Below are 27718 nucleotides of genomic sequence, written 5' to 3' on the forward strand. Positions count from 1 at the left end.
GGCAGGATTTATACTCCTTGAAAACAGCTGGTCATTTGCATTCTTTTAGCAAGTTGTTGAAGCCCCTGGAGGCTTATCTATGTCATCAGGGTCAGCTGAGTAGTGCAAATGGTTGTGGAGCCTTATTGGAACTGTTGGAAGGACTGTTTTGTAGACTGGGGATAGATGATGTCGTATCCCTCTCCCTCTGTTGAGAGAGGGCTGTTCTGAATAGTTATCAGAGCTGGTATACATGTTCTTGCAAGGAAATGAAATTATAAATACTTTTGTCTTAATTTTTTACGTAAAAGTGACTTCTGTAGCAGCAATTTTATCATTAAAAGGGTCATAAATATGTTGCTGAAACATTTTCCTGCTTTGAAAGATATTAAAATTAATAAGAACATTATTACTTCACCACATCTAACAGTTTTTGAAATGTTAAGTATAAATCTAAAGATTCTTTTGAACTCCACCACTTTATTCCAAATTTGCTATTTCCAAATACAAATCCCAACTAACTGGAATTAATTTTAAAACTGTTATTTAATTACTTAAAAATTGGAAGTAAATATTATACCTCTATATTAGTAACACACTATAAAAGTGCTTTATTCCCACTTATTGTGTGATAGTAATGCTATTACAGTAATGTACATTAAAACAGGCAGCAACTTTGAAACAGATACTGTCTTCTGCTTCATTGAAGAGTTTCAGAATCAGATGGACAGACTTTGCAATCTTTTAGCCTTTTGAAGGCAAGGAATTGATCCTTTATCCAAACATACTGCTCAGCAATAAATGCAATAATATCAATTTATGTAGCTGCTTTTCTATAGTTATAAAGACTTCATTCTAGAATAGGATTAATTCAATCAAACAAAGAATACTTGAAACAGAATAGCAATTAAAACATGAAATTGAAATTGTGCATTAACAGATACTCATATTTATCTAAGCAAATTTGTTTTATTTAATGTCTGGAAGGAAGCCAGTCATGACAGATGTAAAATGGAAGTTTCGCAGCAGGAATCATATCTTTTTTGTGTTTAGCATTTCCTATTAAAACTAGTGCTGTGCAACAAAAATTCTTCTGCATTTGCTTTAACCACTTGCCTTTAATCTGATTAAGAAGAAATTGCTTTTTATAACTTTCTTACAAAAACAAAGTTGCAGGAATATTCTCATGAAATTCTTGTACTTACTTTGTTTTATAAACTGGCCAAAGAGAATATGTTGACAATCTTTCTTTCAATGTATAATCATCTTTCCAGCAGTCTTCAACTGCCTTAGTTTCCTATGATTCAATTAAATCCCAAAGGAGACATCTTGAGGAAACTCCTACAATGGGCCTTTTTCAAAACAGGAAATGTGAGTAGCAAGAAAGACTGCAAAGTGAAAAAATATCCATAGAAGAACTCTTGATCATCTCAGAATTATTAAGTAAATTCTAAAACAAAATGAAAGGAAATACATAAGCACCTCAAGAATGGAATAGGAAAATGGGAAAATTCTAGATGGAAGATAGCTTTTGGGAACTGGGAGGACCAGATTTCTGAACAGTAGTAATTAAAAGGCACATAGAGAGCCTTTTAATTACAACTTGTTTGGGTTGTTTTCTTTGTATTAGTAACTTGATAACTAACCCACCAGTATTTTGAGCTTATTTTTTGTTGTGACACATTCCAATTTTCCTATACACATATTAGTTTCCAGTATTCTCTTTGCTTCTTTCATATTGTTTTTGCACTTGATATTAGTGCTGCTAAATAGTAAACAGAATGTTGTCCTCCATTTTCAGTATGTTAAAAAAAACTGAATCTGATGGCAACATGATTTCAAATCCTATCTAAATATGACATTCAAATGTTAATTGGAGAAATAAATCTTGTTTATTTCATGAAGATGAAAATGTCAATGGAATAAGACTATCACAGTATAATGTCCTTCTGACACCTGATAAATGCCATGATAATGACAGTTATTGGGGAAAAAAATTAAAATATTCTCTCATTTATCAAAAACAGTTCATACGTTTGTTTCAATACAGGAACTTTATTTTATTAAACAAAGGTGATCTAAGAGTGAGGGCATAATCAATATTGCACAAGGGATCTTGTTGAGGGCAGCTATCGTACCATTTAGAGTTACTTAAGTTACCAAACGATGAATAAAGTTGGACATCCTAATTTCTTTGTCTCTATACAAACAAACATCATGACATTATTGCTGTGATTCTTTGAGATTAAGAAGAATTAATGTTGTCATCACTATTAATTTTGTTTGTTTGCTTTCAATTATGTACATTAAAGATAAAAGATTATATAGAGATGTTATAAACAACTTCTCACAATACATTATGTGGATTTCTTTTTACAGATGGAAAATCTTTAACATTAGATGAAATATGGAAAAGTGTGCATGAATGCTATATGGATCGCCTTTGGCAAGGACCATGGGATACAATTACGCAACAGGTTAGCTATTTCTGTTACTTGTATGGAATTATTTCTTTGAAGAATGAATTTTAGAGAAAGAAATATTGTTATTAGTCCATTTAGTAGGATCTACCATGAAATTCATGTATTTGTTTGAATAGAAATGTTAATAACTAGAAAATAATGTAAAGAGTTTTTAGATTGCTGTTTTTTAAGCATAGTACTTTTGCCAATCAATTGACTACAAATATGTATTTTCTAATTTTACTATTGAGTATAATAACAATACTTCAGTCATATCTGAAGCGGCCAATGATAATTTATCTTAGAAAATAATGAATCATAAGGAACTCCTACCTGATTTTGAAAAATAATATTGTAACAGAAGATTTTAGCTTTCCTCCATCCCAAAATGTGCAACTGTCCAGAGACCTTAGGCAACATATTCACGTAATAATCAACAACAGCAGTAATACATATGAAGTTTTGATTAATTTCTATTGTAGTTTATACATTTTACCACTGTACTACAGAAATAACCTGTTTAATAGACCCTATAAAGAGGGAGAGCTGTTCCGAGTTGCAGAGTAATAATCATGCCATTAGTTTGTATATAATTCATATATTGGAAAAGTAGCCTTTAATCTGCATGGTCATTTTTTCTTTAATGAGGTTGAGATATAAAAAAAACCTAATTTTGATATTTTCTCCCTCTTGTTTATATCTTTTCAAGAACAAAAATGAACAAAAAAAAAAAGATTCGCAAACTATAAAATTGAATGAGAATTTTTCAAAGAAGTACTAGATTATTAGATTAGTACTGCAAAAAAGGTGATTTTATATGAGTTTAGCATTTTAAAATAATGATGGAAATCAAATAATTAGTAAATGCAGTCAATATAAGAATATTTTAAAATAAACAGTTAATAAACTTTTTATGTAATCTGAGAAAGACTTAAACTAATTTTGATAGACCATTTGGAGAAAAAAGAAATTATCATTAATTCCCAAATGTCTCATGTACCACCTTAGGAGACTGCATTTTTTTCTAGCGCAGGATCCCACAAAAATAAAGTTTGAATTAAAAAAATGCTGAGAGGATGCTTTGGAATGGGCATGGACATGCTGTCAGCAGTTCCTAAATGCAAAACAAATAGTTTCCTGCGATTGTACAGTATTGTGTAAGTCTAGGAAAAGATGCCACTTCTTAAGAAAAATACCAGAAGGTATGGCACATACTCCCTGCTCCCCCTACATAGCATTTTTTGGCTTCAGATCCAAAGCTGTGCACATCCCTCATTTATTGCTTTCCACATTTTATATGCCAGATGCAGTTAGGTTGAAGCACAAGATGGTTCAAGGTGATTCAGTTATACTGATATGTGGGATTCAGCGGGCATATATCCATTACTTTGGCTGAAAGTATTTTGCATTCTGCATGGAACTAATAATTGAAGCAGGAATGCACATATAAGCAGTCTGATTGTACTGATTCAAATGATGTCTTAAATTTCTGTCAGATAATTCTGTCAAAAAATATTTCTAGGACATTCTGTTCACTTTTTTCTAGACACCAGTGCTTGAATAAACTACAGAAAACCCTAGTGGGTTTTGGTAGTTAAAGTTCTAAATCTAGAACCAGGTCTAAATATTAAGTATTTCAACTAGGAATATTTTGAGGAATAGCTGCCAATAGAACTATCTCCTGCTTTCAGTTATTTTTCACTCTGAGAATAGTGGCCTGAATATTCCAGTATTTCTGCAAACATCTCAAAGGGTACCTCAGTACCTAGTAATTAATATTAGACTAGAGGCAAGTTTTCAGTTATAATGTTTATGTTCAATATACAGAAAAGCATGTATATATTCATGTGAAGGTTATACATTGCAAAACAGACTTTCCCAATCTAGTATCCACCAGATGGGTTGACTACCAATTTCATAATTGCTTAACAGTATAGCCCACCGTGATATATTTTATATAGTTAATAGGTTAATGAAATATTGAACAAGGACAATGAATGGTCCAGTGGGAGAGCATACACTTATCATGTAGAAAGTTTCAGGTTTTCATTTTTGCCAAATTTAAAAAATCCTTTTTGGTAAGCTTCCTCAAAAGCATGTTACTGTGGGCTTATATCCCTAGTTAATGATTCTGGAAGCATTTCAGCATTACATCATTTTACTCATGTGTATAAATTTGCATCAAGCTGGACTATTTTTAACATTGATCCAGCTGATACTCTTTTTAGTATGTGGTTAAGAAGCTGAAAGGCATGCTTTTCTAGTAGTATAAAAGTGCTATCCATTACATCATTTAATTTATGGTGGTGTTGAGCAAAAAATCAATAAATTATTTCTAAAATGTCAAGGATGTTCATAATACTCTTTTTTAAGGAAGCAAATTCAAAATGGTTTCTGAAGCTTTGATGTAACAGTGCTAAGGCAATACAAAATGGATTCATGATTTGTGTATAGTGTACCTTAAGAGAAGGTTGTTATGATTTCTCATTAAATGCCTGATCAATTGTTATCAGCAGTTGCTATAGTGTGGGGCTTTTCAACCTTTTCACAGATTGTGCTACTTTTAGGACATGACAATATTTGAGTACCATCAGTGCTTAGCAAGGTGTCAAAAACTTGATGACTAAAAAACGGGGGGGGGCATTTTGGGTTTTACTGATTAGATTCATTTGTTGTTATAGAAATGGCTATTTTATAATATTATGGAAAAATAAAAAGTTGAGGTTTAATGTTAATGTTTCCTTCTACTGCAATAGAGGAAGTTGGAAGTCAATGCCTTTTCTTTTTCCCTTCTTCCCCTCACTTTTTTCCCTTTTCCCTTCCCACTCTGTCCTACTATTTGCTTTTGTATTTTTGTATTTTATTTTATAATCTAATAAAATGTTACAAACTGTAGAAAAAAAAGGAAAAAAGTACCAGTTTTAATTTCTTCAGTGGCAGCTCCTTTGCTGAATCACTTTCCCTTTGCACTGACAAACTATGATGCATTTATTCATATTTATTAATATGCATCACTACCTGCTGGCTGGTCAGCCCTTCTTCCTGTCTCCCTCTCCTTCCATAGTGTAGTAAGAATGCACCCCCTAGTCCCTTCACTGTACCCCTAAAGACACAGGAATCAAGCGCAAAGCAAGAAAGGCTCACAAAAGCCTTCCAGAATAAAGAAAAACTAACTCTGTTTTTTTCTTTAAGCTGCCTTAGGCGTGTCACAATTTGCAGTTGCAAAAAGCGATAACCTTAAATTAAGCCTGTTTACCTACAAAAAAAACTTGCTAAAAGCAATAGACAGACTCAGGATGAGGGGGTAAAACTAATTAAATTTGTTTAAAGGATTAAACCTATGGAAGTCAACACTTTGGACTCATTGCTAGCCTTTGTAAAACAGACTAAAATATTCCAATAACCAAAGCACACAAACCGAGCCTCTGAATTACAAAACACTGTAAAAACTCCTTATAGTAACCCAATCAAGCTGCCAGTTGATCCAGAACTAAATAAACCAACCTCCTTTCCGACATGCTCGTCTCCCAGCTTTTCATTTCATCAGCGCTGATTGCATTCTCCTGGTTGGAGAAAACGAACCAGGGGACCTTTTCTTCCAGCAACAGCTTCTTCTTCTTCCCTGTCTCTTTTTCCTCCCTGCCTGCTGAGCTCTCCTTCCACAGCTTCTTCTCCATCTCCTTCCCTGCCAAAACCACCTCCTTTTATATCCTTTCCTCTCTTCCTCCCCCCTTTTCTCTTCAGTTCACCTCCAGCTACAGAAGCACTACATCTGGAGCTCTGCAGTGTTCCTGGGGCTTCTGCTGAGCCCTGACAGTCCTACTGCCTCTCCCTCAGACTTGTGTCACTTCAGCTCATTCCCCTCCCTGCTACACTTTTCTAGGAGGGTTGCATACCACCTGCCATGTACCAAAGTACCACTGGTGATACGTGTACCACCAGTTGAAAAGCCCTGCTATAGTGCACTAGCTAGAACTTCTGTAAAATCATTTGTAGTATCAAAACTGAGGAATACAAACATATAAATATTCTGACTTTTTTAATTCATCTTTTTTATTTCCATGAACAAATTTGAAACTTAAATTTGGAGAGGCCATAAGTTCCAATATATCCCAAATCGGGTTGTTCTGTTGTACTAATTGAAGTTTTCTTCTATACAATCACTCCTGGAAATCAAAGAGTGGGTTTTTAAAATTCTTGGAGCCACAGATTTTCAAATATGTACTTCAAATATTTATGAAGCATTTGTATAAATGTAAGTCTGAGTCAGAGTCATTTTCATATATACTTCTATTACTGTTTCTGTTTTAAAGTTCTGGAAAAATAAGATGATAGACAAAAGCAACAAAATTCCAAAGTTCATTTTGACATGGGGCCTGCCATCATCCCAATTAAGGCTTTAAAACACCTTCAACTGAGCATTGGTGCCAAAAGTTTTTATTTCATTTGCTATTTGGGAGATTAAAAGACAAACTGGGAGCCATAAATCTTGTAATGTGGGCTTAAGTGGCAATAAATCTCGACTCTCCAGACACTTAACCATATTTAGGTATTGTTTATAATGGGAACTCATATGGGTAACAAGCTAGGTTAGTTGCTTTATTGCAGACAAGAATAAAACCAAATACCCAGAGATGTGCCACCTGCAGTACATAAAAATTGATATCTATTGTATATGTTGGTGTTCTAAGTTTAAATTCTAGGCCTTTATTTCATATTTTTCTGAGTCAAAGAAAATGAATGTGTTGACTTTGTGGCCTTCTGATTGAGAGGCACCTGCTCAGTTTTGCCATAATAGTTCTGTCTAGCATGGTAATTGCTGGCTCTGCCTTGGCAAATGCATTCCTTATACCGTAGGTGAATTTCAGGTGTGCTATTGCAATCCTTGACATACCATGAAAATTCTGATGATGCACGATAATTTTAAGCTATACCAACACATTGCTTATTGGGTGAATTAGATATGTACATGGAAAGCATGCTATGGTTTGCCTGGCCTGCTTTAAATAACCTGTTCATCTTTCTAGCAGATCAGAATAGAAGATGCAGATAATTCACTGAATATAATATTATTTAAGGAAAAAGAAACATTTAATGTATTTAATGACTGATTCACTGAGAGCATGATGAACTGTCAGGTGAACCTAAAACATGACCAATTTATAATTTTATGTCAATTCTTTTGCTAGGTTTTTGTTCTAGATGATTTTTAAAAATCTTTAGGAAGGGTTTTTAATAAATTACTGAACAAGAAAACTGACAGATTGTATTTTCATTGTGGATTACATAAATATGGCATTGGTAGTTCATGAAAGATACACTAATCAATAGCTAATAATAAAGGAACTTGAAGAGATGCTTTGCAGTGATGTTGATGTGCATGAAGTGCCCTTCTTCAAAATGCTGAGGCAGCCATGTCCTCTGGAAGGTTAGACTCAACTGAGTGTTTATTTTTTTAAACAGATATTAGACATAACAGAAAACAGGGTATCTATATGTAAGTACACTATACCACTGAATGCCAACTGCTGGAGGACCAGCAGACTATTATCCTTACAGTTTCTTTCCTGGGAAAACTCTAGTCCAGTAAATCTTAATTTCTAAATTCTAAACTTGAAAAGGATGCACATAAACTATTGGGATTTGTGCACGAAAACTCAAATAAATTCAACAAAGATTATTTTTCAGCAGAGGTTACTGCTTGGAAGAGTGATGCTAATAAGACATTACATACAATGTTCTGGGTTAAGTCAAGGTCTGCCATACTTACACCCACAGAGAGATAAACACACAGAGCTACTTTATAGTGGAAAGTTTATTCTATAGTATAGCTATAGATAACCATTTTGGTTATCTTTAAAATTGTTGTTGTTGTTGTTGTTGTTATTGTTTGCTGTTCATCTCATCAAAGAATTTCCAGAATTTTTTTCTTGCTTGACTTGTTACAATAAAAGCATCATAAAAAATTAAACTATAACAGTCTCATTCTTGAAAGTACATGTTTTTAGAGAGGAACTTCTGAGACAAAATTCATTCCTTAATTCTTCCTTTTTACACTTTCCAGTAGACACTTTGAGCTAATTTGTATTTTGAATCTAAATTTGTCTTAGTGTTGCTGTCTTCCGCACTGTTGTAACTGACGCATTTCCTCAACTTCCGATTTGCACAAATTTTTCTGTGTAAAAACTAATTTGAGTGATAAAGAATCTGGTCAAACTGCGTTATAAAGAGTCCTGTGGTTCCTCAAGAACTTGATGCAGTACTGTGAGAGATTATGGGATTAAAAAAGAAATTCACTTGAATATAGCCAATTTTGTGTTACTGGAGATTTTCCTTTAGATCTGGGAATTTTTTTTAAAATGAGCAGATTCCATGGTCTAAAAAAGTTTGAAAATTCCTGTTCTATCCTATACTACCAATACAATACTTGTGAGTGATGATTTCACATACAATCTAGTTCTTTGGTGTCAGGAATTTTGTTAAGGTGAACCATACTTTCCTTAATATAATAAATACAGGTTTAAAAATTATTGGTGTTCACATTAAAAAGATCATGGAATATCTATGTAAGTATAATAATTCATTATCTCTTCTTTTACACTTTTCTTTATTTGTGCTGTTTTTTCTATAGGAGATATTGCATGGACTTCTCTTAAAAAGCAAAATTTGTCAAGTACTTAGAAAATGCTGCATAAATTTAGCAACATTAAGAAAGAAATGTACGCTGAAGTGTACCTATTAATTATGACTCAAATGTATAATTGCTTCTACTTTTTAGAGAAAATGGAGTTCCAGAGTTTAAACTGAAAAATTGGCAGACCAATTTTTGTCATTAGAATTGGCACTCATTGTTTTTGAAAAATAAACAGACGATATATTTTTCAGCACTTGTCAAAATTAAATTAATCAGTTATCAATGTTTTACTACTTTTGCATATTATTTTAATAAGTTAAATTAAAATAATTCTAAAGTTGTGAGATGTGTTGAAGGAGTAAGAGGCAACTTTGACAACTGTAACAATCAATAAAATAAGACAATAACACAGCATGATGATATAAAAATATATCTCTAACAGTGATTAAACTAAGAAAGATTACATTGCTAAAGTAGTGGTAACAGAAAGGCTATGAAGTCTGGTTTTTAAAATGATTTTATAATGCTGTTGCTCTGTAATACTAATTAAAATACTGCTTCAGAAATATTGAATGTATATTTCTAGAATTCTGGATGAATGATGAGCTAGCATGTCTCGAAGGAGCAGAAATAACTGAATAACCAAAGAGTAAACTGATCCTACATGTAATTAGTCATATGTGGGAATCACATTGGGAGAAGGCAAAGTGATATAATCAAGAGACTAGCTGAACCCACAGCAAGAATGGGTAGAGCAAGAAGCACCAAAGAAATCTCCTTAGTTATTGCGTTGTAAAGGATACTGGAGGAGAGATGTACAGAAAGTCTTCAATATGTTCTTACATGATTAAAGAAAATAATCAGAATAAATCACAGAGAAATATAATTCTAGCACTTTAATTCTATCACATATTTAATATTTTATATGTTCACATACACTATGATTTTGCATTTAGGCTCCCCTTTTTGTATGCAGAAAATGTTAGAGTTGAAATGTGCAGATGAATCTTCTGCTAGCTGTCGGGCCTTTAGAAATTCAAATAATAACTGTGGAACACATTTCAGAATGGCTCATGTACACAAAGGCTGTGCTAAACCGAGGCCCCCAAAGTTGCTTTCAGAAATTCCTGTTGATTAGGGAAATCTGGAGAAACCTGGCAGATGCAAGCATTTAGCTGGACAAAGATGTTGGAATGACAGAACCAGTTTTCTGAAAGTGTGATTTAGGGAGTGCTCTTTTTGGGAATACTAGGCAAATTCCTAATATGCCTATGGTAGACTATAATACAACATGCCATTTCATGAAAATAAGTCTTTATCTATGGAAGAAGGAACTTAAAACCAGTGAGGAGTTCATTAGATCCTGTATATAACTTTAAATCACAAGATGACTGAATCTTGAGAAGGAAGTGAAGAACAAAAATGTTTCTTTAGATGTATTATTGGCAAAATATTATAAATACAGATTATTTCAATATGATGTTTAGAAATATCTATATATCACTAAAATTTCCCTTGTTGTGACCTTTTAACTGAGAGAAAGGGTACAACAATTTTAAAACATAGATACCTCAAATGGGCTAATGTATAGAATGCATTATTTGTTGTTTAGTAGCCATTCAAAATTCTGAAGGACCTGAAAAAGGGACTTATGATATGTATACAAAGTTTTGATGTCTGACCTCCCAATCACCTGATCACATTTTTGGTGCTCAGCAACTGGGACACATTTATAGCTATTTACAGCAGCAGTCCCCAACCTTTGCGGCTTGATGGCCAGGCTGGGGGAGGACAGGGGAACCAGGCCACGCGAGCTACAAGACAGTGCACGTGCATGTGCAGCTTGACTTGCGTGAGTGGTGGGATGGTGTGCACGTGGGCACAGCTCAACTTGCACAAGTTTTGAATTTGTGCATATGTGTTGGCCTGCTGCTTGCGCAAGTTGAGCTGTGCACATGCATGCACTAGTCCACCATTTGCACAGCCCAATTCCGAATAGGCCACAGCCTGGTAGTGCGTAGTGGGTCCCAAGATCATGTGGCTACAATTTATGATTTTTTTTCAGAAACCAGTGTTTACTTCCACTTTCTGCCTCATAGTGAACAATGGGTTCACTTAACAGTCATGGCAATGACTCCTGGATTCAACTGTGGTTGTGAATTGAAGAATACCTGTACTTAAGTCTAGAGTAGTCCAAAAGGTCTTTTTTCAAAAGGCAACTGGACTTTGTTTTTCCTGTGAAGACATTTTGCTTCTCATCCAAGAAGTTTCTTCAGTTCTGAGTGAAAAAGCTTCTTGGATGAGAAGTGAATTGTCTTCAAAGGAAAAACAAACTCCAGTTGCCTTTTGAAAAAGCAACTTTATGAGAAATTCTGGACAAGAAGGGCAGGTGAATGGAGAAAAGCAAAACTTTACAAAAGTGGAGAGAAGACATTCCAACCACCAACGGTCCTGTCTATCTGACATTCATACCTAGAAAGATTCTAAAGAAATTGATTTCTAAGAAGAATGACACAGTTTGGTGATTACCAAAGGTTACCACAATGTTCTTGTCCATAATTCTGCCAGGCAAATTTTATTTCAGGTTTTAATGGAATAACTTCCTTAGCAGTTTGTGGGAACGCTGTATACATATACTGTATATTTTGAGTTTAGCAAAATATATGATAAAATACCTTGTCATGCTGATTAGCAAGCTAGTTAAGTGTGGGCTAGATGTCATAGTAATTAAGTGGGTACATTAATTATGGCTCAAAACTCCTACTGAAAGAATGCATATTAATGGATTCTCATAATTGGAGAGGAGTATCAAGTGGGATGTCTCAAGGATCAACCTGATTTGTTATTATTTTTATTAATGATTTGGATAAAGTAGTGAAGCAAATCTTGTCAGATAGGCAGATGATGCATACTTGGGTAGATTAGTTAATACTGTGGAAGACAGAAATTCAAAACAATATTTATAGATGGAAAAAAGTGGGCTAAAAGAAATGGAATGAAATTGAAATCAGATTGCAAAATTATATACATAGAAATCCACACCAAATGCACAACTAAAAAATATTACATAGAAAAAGCAGGACCTGTTCTCTCTTGCTCTATAGTCTGATTCCAACTCACTCTCTCTCTCTCTCTCTCTCTCTCTCTCTCTCTCTCTCTCTCTCTCTCTCTCTCTCTCTCTCTCTCCCTCTCTCTCTCATATCATAGAGCAGGGGTGTCAAACTGGCAGCCTGCAGGCTGAATGCATCACGTGCAGGCCACGTCCACCCTGGCTCCACAAAGGCAAAAAAGGTCATGATACGTCATGATATGTCACGTGATATGATCGAGTTTGACATCCATTCCATAGAAAATTTTTTATATCTGGAATATTGAGACAGAACCAAAAGACCAAATATAGTATCTTATATTTAGGGGCAAAACAAGAATAATTAATGCATATAAAATGAGATTTGATTTAAGAGTAATATAGGTGGAAAATTTCTAGATGTCTTAATGGATCAAAAACTGAAAATGAACCAGCAGTATTACACATTTGCTAAAAATATTAATGCATTTAGGTATATATTAAACACAATAGCCAAATCACAGGAAATAATTGTTCTGCTCTATTCTTTATTAATGAGGATACATTGTACTATTTGGAAATTTATCAGTATTATCATTTTATTGATTTAAAAGTTGAAAGATGTGACTATTTTAATTTCAATTAAATTATAATTGATCCTTTTCAATTATTCTAATTAATACCCTCCCAACTCCTCAGCCTGAAAAACAGATGAGATACGTGGGGTACTAAAAACAAGTTGAAGTACAACCACTTTCTGCTGCCCTTGATAAAAACTTGGCATACCTCTGTGAATGATTTTCATCAAAGCTACATCATGCAAACTGGATGAGACAGGATGTTTTGGACAATAGTCCTTTTCCACTGCAGGAGAAATGGAGTGGCCATAAATGCTATGATGAATGCTCCAAAGCAGTTTAATGTAACACTGGAGAAAATAGAAGCCATTACTACTGGAGGAGTTCCAGTTATGACAGGGAAAATAAATGGTGCTGTTATAGGAAATGTACCGATAACAAAATACCTGCTGTTTGGGGGAAGAGAAGTAAAACATACAATACCAGCTATCCAAAACTAATTACCTTGCTGTATCCATTACCCAAAAGTGACATTTGTTGTTAATTGAAATTTGACATGGATAATATTTCACATATTATTTTAGGCATTATCTCACTGTAAGCTTACTTTTTAAAGTTGTATAACCTCATTGGAAAGGTCTGGTTTGGGAGGAATTAAGATTGCTTTCTCAGGAGGCGAAAAAAAGAATGATTCATATACATTTACATTGATATCTGATGGAAATGATTTAGTGGAAATCTTGTATTTAGTCAAAATAAAATAAGGATAAGGGATATGAAACCAGAAAAAATTGACTCTTCATTAAATATTACTTTTTAATACATTGCCAAAAGAAACTTACACCATCACATATTCAAAGTACATGTTTTTAGATACCAAATTGTGCATCAATAAAAACTCTGTTTTTTTAATATCAGAGCTGTTATTTGTCTGTTTTCTCTGTATGGACTGCTGCATTGCAGAAGATGAAATTATAACTAATTTTGCATGACAGTGCAAAAAAAAAAATCCTGATACGTTCATAGTAAAAGCTTTTGAACAAGAAAATTAAGTGAAAACTTTTGTTTAAAAATCCATGGAAATTGGAAGGGGTAATACAAATGGAAAAATGAAAATATTGAAAGAAATAAATTTACAAACACATAGTGGACAAGCATTATAATAAAACCTTTTTGATTTACATGTCCTTGTCCACTTTGTAGAAACAAAATGGTTACATTCTAGAACAGGCATGTCAAACTCGCGACGTAACGTGATGTCACGCAATGTATCAGGCCGGTTTTGCCATTGCCAGCAATGGGGTGGGCGCAGCTTCCACATGACGCGTCCAGCCTGTGGGCTGGCAGTTTGACACCCCTGTTCTAGAAGAAAATATTATATTTGATATATTTATTCCTGTCCACAAAATATTTTTGTTTTTCAAGTTGTCAGATTGTCTCAGCCAAATTTCAGATAGATATTAATCAGAAGGCAATCCACTGAAATAGCAATTTCACTCACAAAAAGATTAAATTATGACTGAAATATTTTTTCCCAGTTAAATGGGTTTGTGCTTATATGAATCAATGTGAGTCATGTTTCCTTTCTGTAACAGATATGCAAATCTGACATATGGAAACCAAATTTTACCATTTGTGTGTGGGGAGAATTCTTGAACTCGCATAATAATAAAAAATTCATATAGTTGTTTTTCAGTTTTGTGCTTTGGAACTTTTATATCAGTTATATAATCTTCTTTCCCATTTCCTGTGCTGTTGTTTGTTTCCTTGATTCTCAGTCCTATAGGTAGTTTAGGCAAAAAGAAAGTATAAAGAGTTGCTTTCGGAGCTATTTCAACAGCTATTGGTGCATGGAGGGATAGAAGGATATTGAAGAATTGGTTAGGAGACAAGCCATTTAAGGGGGAAATAGCATCAAATATTTAGGACAGCCCAATTTTCTTCCACTTAATACTTCCCTAAATATGGGAATAAGGCTGATGGCATGGGCCATCAGAATGTATATGTTTTGATTCCTGCAATTAAAAAAGAAGAGACTATTCTTTTCCAGTCTGTTGTTAGACAATAACTTTGTCTCCAGTCAACACAGGCTAGTTAGGGACAAGTGAACTCTGCTTTAATGCATCTGAATGGTGTCAGATTGAAAAAAAGTTGATACACTGGCTGTTTAGCTGTGTCATAGTATTAGAGAAAGGACATGTCCTGTTCGTTAGAACCTTGATTTCAGTAAGATCATCTGAACACTTGTATTTACCCCAAGAACATAAGATAATTTTGATTAACTTTGAAAGATGGTATAGTTGCTACTACTAATATTATGCAACCATTTGATCAGGAAGCTTATTCTGCAGGGATTTGTCATCTTGCTTAGAATTTAATGGAAATATTTTTTAAATGTTTAAATGGAAGACAATTATTAATTACAGTTTTGTTTATCTTGATCTATATGATCATTTCATTAATTCACTTTTTTCATTTATTCCAATGTTCCTCTTCTCAACAATAATAATGGGCTACTTCTAATAAATAGTAATAAATTCTAGTATATTCTGGATATATATAGGTATATAGTATATTTCTATATACTATACAGGACTTTTTTTGTCATAGAACGCCCAGAATGGAGTTCCGGCACCTTTTTTGGATGGAACCTTGTAGGGTAGGCAAGGTGGGTTGTATAACATGTGTGAGTTCCGGTACCTTTTTTTTTTTTTTTACAAAAAAAGCACTGATACTATATACTAGTAAATTGCAATAAATTGTAATAAATAATATAAATATTCAGATTGATATACTAAGGGTTGCCAATGTACAGATAGTAATTGATTTTAAAGAAGATCAAACAAAGATGGAAGTATTTAAATTCTGGAAATTAGCACTATCAACATCCAAGATACCTTGAAAAATATTTCCTATGTACAAAATCTTCTGGAGATAGATCAGCATATCTGTCTTTTCCAAACTGGAATGCTGGAGGAATTGATAATATCTACAGATATGACAAGCAACAGAAGAAGAATCTGTAAAAGTTGTACCAAACAATGTCAGCAAATTTGGAGAACAAATTTGGAGAACAATATAGATTGATTTACATACCAGTACAAAAGTATATTTCACATACTAAGCAATACTCAGAACCATCCAACACAGATTAAAGCTCTCTATATAAAGGGAGATGCCAGATGACAAAGCTTGGCCAGGGAATAAGAAATGTTGCTATTGATGCATGCTGGATCAGTAAAAAATTATTTTGCAGAAGTGAAAGAATTCCAATAAATAGTCAATATGTGTTGGGAAATGTCCACCCAGAAAGGGAGGAGGATCAAGCAGGGAATTAGCTTTGAGTCATTGTTCAATCTCAAGAAATATAAGATTGATCCTCCCCCCCCCCCACCCCAAGCCCAATGGAACCTTATCTATCTATTCCCAAGGGAAGGCAAGCAATCTGGGGAGATACCTCAATTATAAGCAGATTGCAATAAAGTGGTTTATGGATCAGGGGATAAATGGACAATTCATCAAATTTGCAGGTTCCAGCAAGCTGGCAGGAATATCCAATACTCCAGAAGATAGGCTTAAGATATAGAAAGATGTTGCCAGACTTGAACATTGGGTGCTATCTAACAAAATGAAATTCAGTGGTGAAAAAAGTAAGGTTCTACAATTAGGCAAGAAAAACCAAATGCACAGCTATAGTTAATAGTAACTGTGAGAAGGTTCTTGGAGTCCTAGTGGACAATCACTTAACTATGAACCAACAGTGTGCTGCAGCTGCCAAAAAAGCCAACACAGTCCTAGGCTGCATTAACAGAGGAATAGAATCAAGATCACAGGAAGTGTTAATATCACTTTACAATGCCTTGGTAGGAGCACACTTGGAATACTGCATCCAGCTTAGGTCGCCACAATGTAAAAAAAAAAAGATGTTGAGACTCTACAAAGTGCAGAGAAAATCAACAAAGGGGATTATGGGACTGGAGGCTAAAACATAAAAAGAATGATTGCTGGAATTGAGTATGTCTAATGAAAAGAAGGACTAGGTGTTACACGATAGTAGTGTTCCAATATCTAAGGGGTTGCCACAAAGACAAGGGAGTCAAACTATTCTACAAAGCACCTGAAGGCTGGTCAAGAAGCAATGGATGGAAACTAATCAAGCAGAGAAGCAACTTAGAATTAAGGAGAAATTTCCTGACAATTAGAACAATTAATCAGTGGAACAACTTGCTTCCAGAAGTTATGAATGCTCCAACACTGGAAGTTTTTAAGAAGAGACTGGATAAACATTTGCCTGAAATACTGTAAATGCCGGCGTATAAGGCGACTTCCGCGAGCGCTGAAATCGGCGCCAAAGACGGGGGTCGTCTTATACGCCGAGTCGTCTTATACGCCGGAAATACTGGTAGTTTCCGGTATATAAGACGATGTTCTAGGAATGCGGCCCGGCTATAAAGACGGGGGTCGTCTTATACGCCGGGTCGCCTTGTACACCGGCATTTATGGTAGTATAGGGTTTCCTGCCTGAGCAGGAATGGGTTAGAAGACCTCCAAGGTCCCTTCCAACTCTATTATTCTGTTAGTTATCTTGAACTCTGCATATGTGGATCTGGTCACTTGCGCCTGACAATATGTGCTTTGTTGATTATAGAAAGGTCTTTGATTGTGTTTATCATGACAGTCTGTGAAATGTCCTTAGAAAATTAAAGTCCAAGAACTTCTCAATGTATTCATGCAAAATCTATATTTTATATATTTATTTATTAAATGTATATGTCGCTCACCTGAAATATATAGGCAAAATCCAGAGTTCAGGCAGAACATGGCAATATATCATTGCTCCAGTTTGGCAAAGGAGTGAACAAATGCCATATATTCTCTCTTTATTTAACATGTCATTTAATCAGCCTATGTTCTCTGATTGCAAGAAGTTAAATGTGGTTTTAAAATTAGAGGAGGAAGCATCAGTAACCTGTGGTATGCTAATAATTCTCTGATTCCAGGCTCTGGTAATAGAAGTTGAGCACAGTGTAAACATGGGGATAAGATTATATTTAATCTTAAAAAAGCAACCTAATAACAGGTACAGCAGCCAGTCAGTGATATGACAATAAAGATACTGAAGTGGTAGTTAGTTTCTGCTCTTTTGGATGGACTATTAAGAGTAGCACAAATACACACTAATGCTTGGTAGGAAAACATAAAATGATATTCAGATGCTTTCATCTGTTTATACTTATCAAGAACAAATTTGCACAAGCAATGGTTTTGCCTGCAAGACTATATGGAAGCAAAGTAGGTCTTTGAAGAAGTTCAATAGAAAGAGTATTGATGCATTTGAACTTTTGTGTTGGAGAAGATTCTGAGAATATATGGGTAGCCAAGAAACTAAAATCAGTCCAGACTTGTCACCCAAGGCCAAATGACTTTAGATACATTATGAAAAAACCTATATCTTTAGATAAAACTGTAATTATAGAAAATGTGAAAAGAAAGTGAAAACAACCAGTATCAAGATGGATGGTGACTTCTGCTTAGGTGTCGCGGTGTGATGGGCGCAGGAAGACGGGGTTCCGTCTTCCATGTTCAATTTTGCCCCGCTAGGGGTCAAATGTTGACCCTGAGAGGTGACAAAGAAGGAGGGGACCCTCATCGATCACGGAGGGGCGGTGGTCCTTCTGCTGAATCTGAGGAAGCCCTCCAAACTGGTGGGGGAAAGACTGGCTACATTCGTGTGGCTAGTCAGAAGCTGCTGACAACCGAAGATAAGCATTATGTCAAGCAGGAACATCCAATGTTAGCAGCTAACTAACACACTAACTAGCAATTTTTGAGCAACATGGATGGAACTGGGTGAGATTTTATCCTCTTTTTATGACCTTAATACTATTTTCCAAGAAAAATGAGTGCCCAAAGCAAAGAATCCTCCCCGATGAGAGAGGGAAGGGAAATTTTTGCCTCACTCCCTCAGGAAAAGAAAAGCAATTTCCCCCAAATTGCTTTGGGGGAAAATAGAGAAAACTACAAGATGAATTTGGAATTAATACAGATATATAGTTTTGAAATTTGTGGACTAAAAGTACCTTTGAGACTTTTTTTTAGAAATAATATTTAAAAGTCTGTAAAATAGGCTTGGCTTTGGAAAGCTGGAAGACAGTGTCAACGACATCTAGTGGTGAATTACGGCACTACAATTTATTATACTTAAAGGAAACATGGCTTGAAGCCTGGACTTAGATAAGACTCTTTGTTGTTCCTGGAAACTTTCACTTTTGCAGACTGCAGTTGGGAAAAGGGAAAAAAAAACTCTTGGGCCACTTATCTGTGTTGGGGACCCTACTGGACTATAAAGAGTACATACAAAAACAAAACGGATGTTCCATACTTAGCATCAATTGCTAAAAAATCATCTTTAACATTTGTCTCTGAAGCCCCCAGCTTGATATATCAACAAGAAAATGTTAATGAATCTCAGAAAGAAGTTATTTCTATGTTGAAATCAAACCAAGAGACAATTGTTTTATTTCATGATGAGACTAAAAATAACACAAATGAGGTAAAAGAACAATTTTCTAACCTAAACTTACAAATCCAAACAATGACTACAAAGAAGGAGCTAGTAACCCAAAAAACAGAAGGAAAATTAGAAGAAATCCAGAGATGGAGGACCTAAAGGAAGGAATTAACGGACAGATACAGACATATGAAAAATTAAAAGATGCAGTGATAACAAACAATAAGAAACAAGAAATGAAAAGAAAAACTGAAGGAGAACGATGGAAGCTATTTAATGAATATAAATGGGTTGAGCATTCTTCCAAAAATACTTCAATCAAATTCTCTTCCTCGTTCCAAACAATATATACAAAAACAGAGAAAGAATTATTTGATGATTCAAATGCACTGACTTGGAAAGTTATTTGGCAAAGGAAGAAAGCTAGAGTAAGACTGAAGAAAATAGAGGTTTTGATCTATTAGGTGGGATATTATACTATTAAACAGATGTTTGAATATGGTTAAGAAAATAGATAAGTTAGAAATAAAAGTATTATTATAATTAGAAGGATAGGATTTGTAACTAGAATATTATACTTTGTTATGAGATGGAAAGTATGAAAATTCTAAAAGGGTTTGAATAAGGGAAGCCCTTGGTTACCCAAATATAATTTATTATGAGAGAATTATAAGTGATAGAGATATTTTGAACATTGATGGGAATTTTTTTTTTAAAGCCAGAAAAACAGGATATTGATTGAACAAATGAATTTTATTATAGTGGCAGTATGCATATCTTTAGGATATTTCAACCTGGAAAAATTATCTCTATTTTTTTCACTAAGGTATGACATTCATTTGATAATACATAATTAATAATAGATAATAGAAATAATTTTGATAATTAAAATTTTATTGACAGCTTCAAGATTTGGTTCTTTTCCAGAAATCTGTCTTTGCAATAAGTTTTTAAAATTTCCCTGATGCAATAGTAAAGGTTTTTTTTTTCAATTTGGCACTTATTTCATTATGAAAAATTACATCAGTTCATTTATATGAATAACAGATGGTAATATCTTTGCATGAATTTATAGTTGGGATCTACAGGATTAAAATAAAAGCAATCTAAAACATTTAATATTCTTCTATCTTAAGTTTGATAAATGTTATAGTTTCATTGTGTATATTTGCACTATTTTGCATATCTTTATACATTCATTTTTACATTATATTTTGCACAAAATTAAAGATGATAAATTTGTCTCACTAACTGACTTGTTATTTTCCAAAATCTTTCAATGTTTCAGAGTTTAAATAGAGAACTACCTGTATAGGATAAAAGAATTTTAATGTCTAGCTAAGTTGACTATGTTTGATGAGAGTTGAACATCTAGAAAATCATATGCTGACCATTTCTAGATAAGACAGATATGAAAATGGGTGTGCTTATATCTCCCAAAATAAAAGAGCATTTGATTTGTAGAAAAAGAACATGCAAAAGTCTGATGCTGATATAAGCTGGTAAATGTGAAAATAGTAGTCCTACATATAGCTAAGATTACCTTAAATCAGTGATGGCGAACCTTTTAGAGACCAAATGCCCAAAAACTGGTCCCACCTTCGCTCCACCACCACCACCCGCTCTGCCCCCATCCCCCGCCCCACCTGCCCACAGCACCACTCACCGCCTCCAGGGCCCGCCACAGATTGCCCAGGCAGCCCAGCAGCATTATGGCGGCCACACCCTCTGCCCGCGCCCTGCAGCATCAACTGCATGATGGGGTGTGAGGGCAGAGTATTGTCTACGCTGCCTGGCTGCCATGTCTTTGGCTGCGCTGCTCCATGTGGGCCTCGCTCGAGGGCGAGTCTCCTTCAGGGGGGCTGCTGGAGAGGAGGGGGCCATGGGGGGAGGCAAGTCTGGGGCAATGGCACGTATGCCCACAGAGAGGGCTCCGAGTGCCGTCTCTCTGGCACTCGTGCCATAGGTTTGCCACCACTGCCTTAAATACTTTAAGTTTATCTTAAATATATGATTAGAGTTATATTATGTTTTTTATTCTTATTATTCTTTTAAATTATATTCCTCACTGCTATGCTTTTTGGGGGTCCAGTTTAAAAAAAATATGTGAAAAAAGGTTGTGACAAGTAGCAAAGTTTATTTTCTTAATGCTACCAAACTACAGGAACATAATCAAAATGTTTATGAGCCAAATGTAAATTCTGATTGACAAACCCAATTATGACTAATAAAATTTCAATAACACCAATATGAGTTTAGCACTTAGCAGTAGGTCTGGCTTGAAAAAGAACAATAAATCATTTAAATTCAGAATTAAATGTATTCATCTCTGTAAATCCTTTTGCTAATACGAAGAGAAGGAAAAAGCGTAGCTTGGAAATTACTTTCACAATCATTCTTATTTTAACATTTCATGCATGTTCTGCCCAGCCATTGCCCTGGCATCATTTTCTTGTGTGATTTTTTTAAAAAATAATTTAGAATGTTGTGTATTTGGAATTTACCATGAGGTTATAATGTGCTTAAACATTTTTAATGTTCAAATGCTAAATAAATTTTTCACATGACTAATGTTTTAAGAATAATATTTAGATGGTACATTTGTAAGATTAAATGCAGTATTGTATGAGTATTATTATTATAATTCCAACTTACGTACACTTACAATTAATTAGATTTTGTTATTTAATCATGTTGACACTTTTGTAGTTAAATAAATGAAAATAGTTTATTCAAAATAATACTGAATAGGTTTAGAAATCTAGGATTCATGCCTCAGGCTTATTAGATCAGCGGTCCCCAACCTTTCCAGTTTGAGGGCCCAGTGGGCAGGTGAGAGGGGATGGTTCCATGCGAGTGGTAGGCACACACGTGCAACTCCATTCACCCACTGTTCACACAAGTGAAGCTTCACATATGAGCACAAGCACCTGCCACTCACAAAAGCACCTGCTGCTCATGCAAGTAGAGCTACTCACATGCTCTTGCCCACCACTCATGCAGCCCAATTCCAATGGGCTGTGGCCCGGTAGTGGGCCATGGCCCAAGATTGGGGCTGATCTTGGGCAATTCAATTTCACTTCACTTCCATTCATTGAAAAAAGTACCTTTAAAAAAAAATATTATGGGACAACTTGTGAACTGTAAACAATTTTGTATACTAAAAATGCATTTATACAATTAACCAGATTCCCTCTTTTTAGGAACATCCACTACTTGGTCAGCCTTTCTTTGTAATTCATCCCTGCCGGACAAATGAATTTATGTCTTCAATATTATCCAATTTACATAAACAAAAAAAGTGAGTAATACCTGTGTACATTCTGAAATCCAATATTAAATATTTCATAAAAAATTAATAATGTATTTTTGATGATGAACTATTACTTAAGAACTATATATGTTTTTTATAGCTATCGGAGAAAACAGGTCACAAAATAAGGTACTAATTCCTAAATTTATTGTTATAATGAGTCATTGCCTTTTTCTGTACCTGTACTGATTTCTCTGTATCTTTTTGAAAATGTAGTGTCCAAAATCAAATGCAGAACTATATCGAGAGTTCTTCTACCTGAAACTTGGAAATCGTTCACCAGCTCATACTGGTAGTCCTTGACTTACGATGGTAATGGGACTGGAATTTGTTGCTAAGTAAGGTGATTGTAAAGCAGAACCACATTGCTTAGTGGTGGTAATCCCTGCAATCTGGTTGCCATTCTTAACTGAATCCCATAGTCATTAAGTGAAACAACTATCTGCTAGCTTTCACAAATAAGTCAGTGGGGAAGCCAATAGGAAGTTGCAAGTTCCAGGAAGCTTGTAAGCAGGACAGCAGGGAAATAAGTGGCTGCTGATAGGATGGAGAGGGTGCAAGGGTTGAAAGGAGGTGTGGTAGGACTGAGGAGGGTGTAGAGGGCTGTGCAATCTCAGAGAGTCTGAGGGAGGATGAACAGTTGAGGGGAGACTTATCCCAGTGATTTCCAACCTTCTGTACTGGTATCCCCATTGATTTTCTGATGAAACTGGCAGGGAAGGTCACAAATGTCTATGTGATGTATAAAAAAAGTAGAAGTTTTGGATTCAAATATTCACACTGATTAAGAGGATTTAAAAGATTAATATACGTTTGAGATCAGATGTTTTTCTTTTGGGATTCATGGACAAACAATTGGAAAAAAGTCATGGAACTTAGTTTTTGTATATAACTGCAGTGAGATTATTGTATGCACACAGATGGAAAGAGCCGGCATCACCTATAGTAGCGGAGTGGTTGTTGAAGATGGTGGAACTTTCTTTTGTCAGTGAAAGACAATACCTATGTGTACAGTTGACTGGAAACCTCTTGTGCACTTTTAGCATAAAACAGAGAAAAATGAATTACAATTTGTAATTTTGAGGCAGGATAGATTATAGAAAGAAGAGAGTAATGTTGTAATCATAGAATAAGAGATAAATTTATAATTGTTCTAATAACTACTGTAAAAAAATGGAAACCAATTCTTTGTATCTTTTTTCTTTTCTATTTTTCTATTACTTTTTTTCTTTCTTGCGCTTTTAGTTTTCTATTTAATTTCTTTCTTTGCATTTTCTTACTTTATCTTATTTTTTATTAAATATCTTCTTTTATCTTCTTTTTAAAAATATTAAAATAAAATTATTTTAATGTGTAAGATGGTTGTCAAGTGCCCGATGATCATTTGACTGTGGGGCTGCTGGGACTCTGAGGACTGGTTGTAACGATCATTCATTTAGCTCCATCATAACTTAAACAGTTGCTGAATGAATGGTTGTAAGTCAAGGACTAACTGGATAGTGTTTCTTTTTCTTGTGTACTAGAACACTAGTACACATTCTTCCTTAGTGACGTCACTTAATGTCCTTAACTGCCATATATGTCTTCTTTTTCCAGATGGTCACTAATGGTTTTATGCATCTACAGTGGCTTCTGCTGTTTTTATTTTTCTTTGTTAAATTTAATTACAATTATGTTTTCAGCATCTTCCCATTTTCTTTGCCTGCCACCTATTATTGCTTTGTATTGATTAAAATCTGTTTTCTTAAGTTCAAGAGGTATGTTTGACTATAATCTGGTTCTAGAAGTAGGGAGCCACCAACTACAATTCCCTTCTTTGTTATATTTACAGGTAGCAGTTCAGTCGTACTGCTATTCAGGGCTGAGAATTTGAACTTTCTTATATTCCTTAAAGACTAAAAAATTCAATTGAATGAATGAAATAGAGAAATGTGAGAAGAAATTAAGCTACATTCTCAGTATCAGTGTCCAGTCATCCATTTATTTGGGTTACTTGACAAATAACTTCATGCTTTTAAAAATTCATCAAAGTCCAGTTCTATGGGCTTTAAACACTCTTTGCAATATTCCTTTCTAAAAGAGCTTTCAGTTATTTGTGGCTTTGTGCTTTTATTACATTACAGGTTCCACTATGTTTCAGATCTGTTGAATTTCATTTGTAATTTTTGCAGCTTTTCTTATTTAAAACAGGATTTTTTTAAAAAAAGCTGACTTGTGTTATACTTAATTTAAAATATAAAAAATTGTAATAAAATAATCTCACAATCACCAGCTAAAAGACTTTATGGTGGTACCTCTTACAATTAATTCATCCTCTATAGAGATGTCTAACAACTGTGTCTGTCTCAAAATACACTGTACTGGAAGGTTAGAATTGTCAGTAATGTAAATTGTTTTACAAAATGTTCTTTCTTATAAGCTGTGTGTCATAACACTTTAATAAAAAATACTGCCTAACTTTCAAAGATGCTTGGAATATTTCATTACTGTTCCCCTAAATAGAAATGTATATTTCCTTTTTTCTTTGTAGGCATACAAATTACATTATTTCATGGTTGAGTGTTGTTGGCCCAGTTGTGGGTCTCCATCTGCCTTTGAGTTACGCAAAAACCAATTTGGAAGAGACTACAGGTGCTCATTAAAGAGGTAAAATATAAGGATGTCATTATTTATTTATTTTTTTATCCCACTCATCTCCACAAGGGGAAACTCTAGACTGCTTACAAGTAAATAAAAACTGTAGGATAAAGTATTAAAATAATAAATATTAACATTAAAATGATTAAAAGTCGTCAAAGATGGGAAGGAACAGAGCAAGATATACATGGGATGGAGGTGGAGTCTTATTTCAGTCTATTAGCCACTCCAGTATAACACCTCCCCATTGGGTCCCCAGGCCAGTTAGAAGAGCCAACTACTCAAATTCATGTAAGTTTTGATGGTTTATATCCAAAACCAAACATACACATTTGGTACACATAATGAATTAAGCTGGCTTGTTTTGTCCTGATTATGGATCACTATGGAGTTATTATAGACAGAACTCTTTTGGTGGCAGGAAGAGTAGAAACAGTAAAATATTGACAAGGATTGAGGGAAAGCAAGGTAACAAGAAAATGGAAAGTTCTGAACATTAGGAGTGGGTGGTCCAATGCAGTATGCTGTGACATTATTGTTGGGAATTGGAGGTATAAAAGATACGATCAGGTGGAATGGAATGGAAGATAGTGGGGCAGGTAGATAATGATCATCAGTCTTTTCCTACTCATCCTATAAAATTATTTTAATTTGATTTAACCAAGAATATTCTGGGATATGTTTCTACCAAATCATCTAGAATGGTTTGGCAGAACTTTCAGAATGTGATGTATTTATTTTGTGTTTGAAACAAAATATATTTCAGTTTGTGCACATTCTTCTAAAATAGTATTTATTTAAATTACATATTCAAAAGCTCTCTTTCTTAGAATTACTAATTGCTAATCATAGGTTTGCTTCTCAAACTATAAAATATCAAATGTTTTTTATATACCAATACCTTTACACCTAAATGGGAGTATAGATTTTCTAAAAGGTGTTCTCCTGAGTTTGTTGCTTTTATTTTTATTATATGGCTTATATATTATATTTTGTATCTTTCCATTGGTTTTACACTATTCTTTAGAATACTATACATTGATGTCTTTTATGTGAAAACTCAAATTCTCTGGCTGGTGCAGATTAAATTAGAGATAATTTTCACTCTGGTTGAGAAACTGGAATGAGAACTTTTCCCTGTTTATAGAGAAAATTTATTTCCCATTTATATATGATTGCTACTTACAATACAGTAATCATGACTATGACTAATAAGATTAGTCTCACTTAACTAGAATAAAAACTAGAATTGAAATGTAATAAAATAAATGAATATGGAAGCATCTTTCACATATTATATTTTTGTCTTGGAAAAAATACATGTTGAAGTGATAACTGCATAAAGTATCTAGTAAATCTAAAATTGCTTATATATTTTTTTGTAGAGTATTTTCTCAGTGATAGTTATTTGTCTTAAATATTTATTCAGTGAAGAACTGTTTTCAAATGCTGAGGGTAATTATTCTAATAATCAAAGAAAAAAATAAAAGCAAGATTTATCAAAAGCAAGTTTAGATTCATCATTTATGTTTACATTTTGATCTTATTCAAACCATAGTTTCTGATTACTTTTTCATTGTTATTTCAGATTATGGACAGAAAAATATGGATTTGGAGTAAAATATAAAGTGTCACAAGCCTTATAATTTAACTTATACTTGGAGCTAAGGATAATACAACAATGGAGACCATGTTGCGTTGATATAGTGTGATGAACATCCAGTTTACAAAGAAGTTTTCATTTCAATCTAAATACATGATGCCACTGGGATACAAATATTGATTCGTATTATAATTTCCTTGTCTATGATAAGGGGGTAAAAAGACATCCTCCCCAAAACCTGTATTGGAGCAACATCTGGGCCAGTGCTTCAAATCATGGAAAGCAATTGCCAAAGGTACAGTGGGGCAAAAAAGTATGTAGTCAGCCATCAGTTGTGCAATTTCTCCCACTTAAAAAGATGAGAGAGGCCTGTAATTGTCATCATAGGTAGACCTCAACTATGAGAGACAAAATGAGAAAACAAATCCAGACAATCACATTGTCTGATTTGGAAAGAATTTATTTGCAAATTATGGTGGAAAATAAGTATTTGGTCAATATCAAAAGTTCATCTCAATACTTTGTTATATATCCTTTGTTGGCAATGACAGAGGTCAAACGTTTTCTGTAAGTCTTCACAAGGTTGGCACACACTGTTGCTGATATGTTGGCCCATTCCTCCATGCAGATCTCCTCTAGAGCAATGATGTTTTGGGGCTGTCGCTGGGCAACACGGACTTTCAACTCCCTCCAAAGGTTTTCTATGGGGTTGAGATCTGGAGACTGGCTAGGTCACTCCAGGACCTTGAAATGCTTCTTATGAAGCCACTCCTTTGTTGCCCGGGCGGTGTGTTTGGGATCATTTTTTTTTATTGTAAATATTTATTAAGTTTTTAAAATTTTACAAAAACAAAACAACCCATCCCCAAACTTCCCCAACCCTCCCATTCCCTCCCCCGACCTTCCCAGAGCTGAACATAGGCTTAATTAAAAT

At 34.4% G+C, this 27718-nt stretch overlaps 1 protein-coding gene across 4 annotated transcripts in view; it reads left to right on the top strand.

Moving 5' to 3' along the window:
* ATG10 (autophagy related 10) overlaps positions 1 to 26958 on the top strand; it is a 112144-nt gene extending 85186 nt beyond the window's left edge. For 3 of the 4 annotated variants that reach the window (XM_039320756.1, XM_039320757.1, XM_039320755.1), the window contains 4 exons: positions 2359 to 2456; positions 22435 to 22532; positions 25075 to 25190; positions 26770 to 26958. In XM_039320756.1, coding sequence (XP_039176690.1) covers positions 2359 to 2456; positions 22435 to 22532; positions 25075 to 25186 — 308 coding nt within the window. In that variant the 3' untranslated portion in view covers positions 25187 to 25190; positions 26770 to 26958. Of the gene's footprint in view, positions 1 to 2358; positions 2457 to 22434; positions 22533 to 22644; positions 22674 to 25074; positions 25191 to 26769 lie in introns of all 4 variants that reach the window. The other variant, XR_005553879.1, reaches the window with a different exon arrangement.
* The last annotated feature ends 760 nt before the right edge of the window (positions 26959 to 27718 follow it).

This window comes from Crotalus tigris, unplaced genomic scaffold (assembly GCF_016545835.1).
Source record: "Crotalus tigris isolate CLP2741 ecotype Arizona unplaced genomic scaffold, ASM1654583v1 scf7180000023687.2574627, whole genome shotgun sequence".
Taxonomy (NCBI): domain Eukaryota; kingdom Metazoa; phylum Chordata; class Lepidosauria; order Squamata; family Viperidae; genus Crotalus; species Crotalus tigris.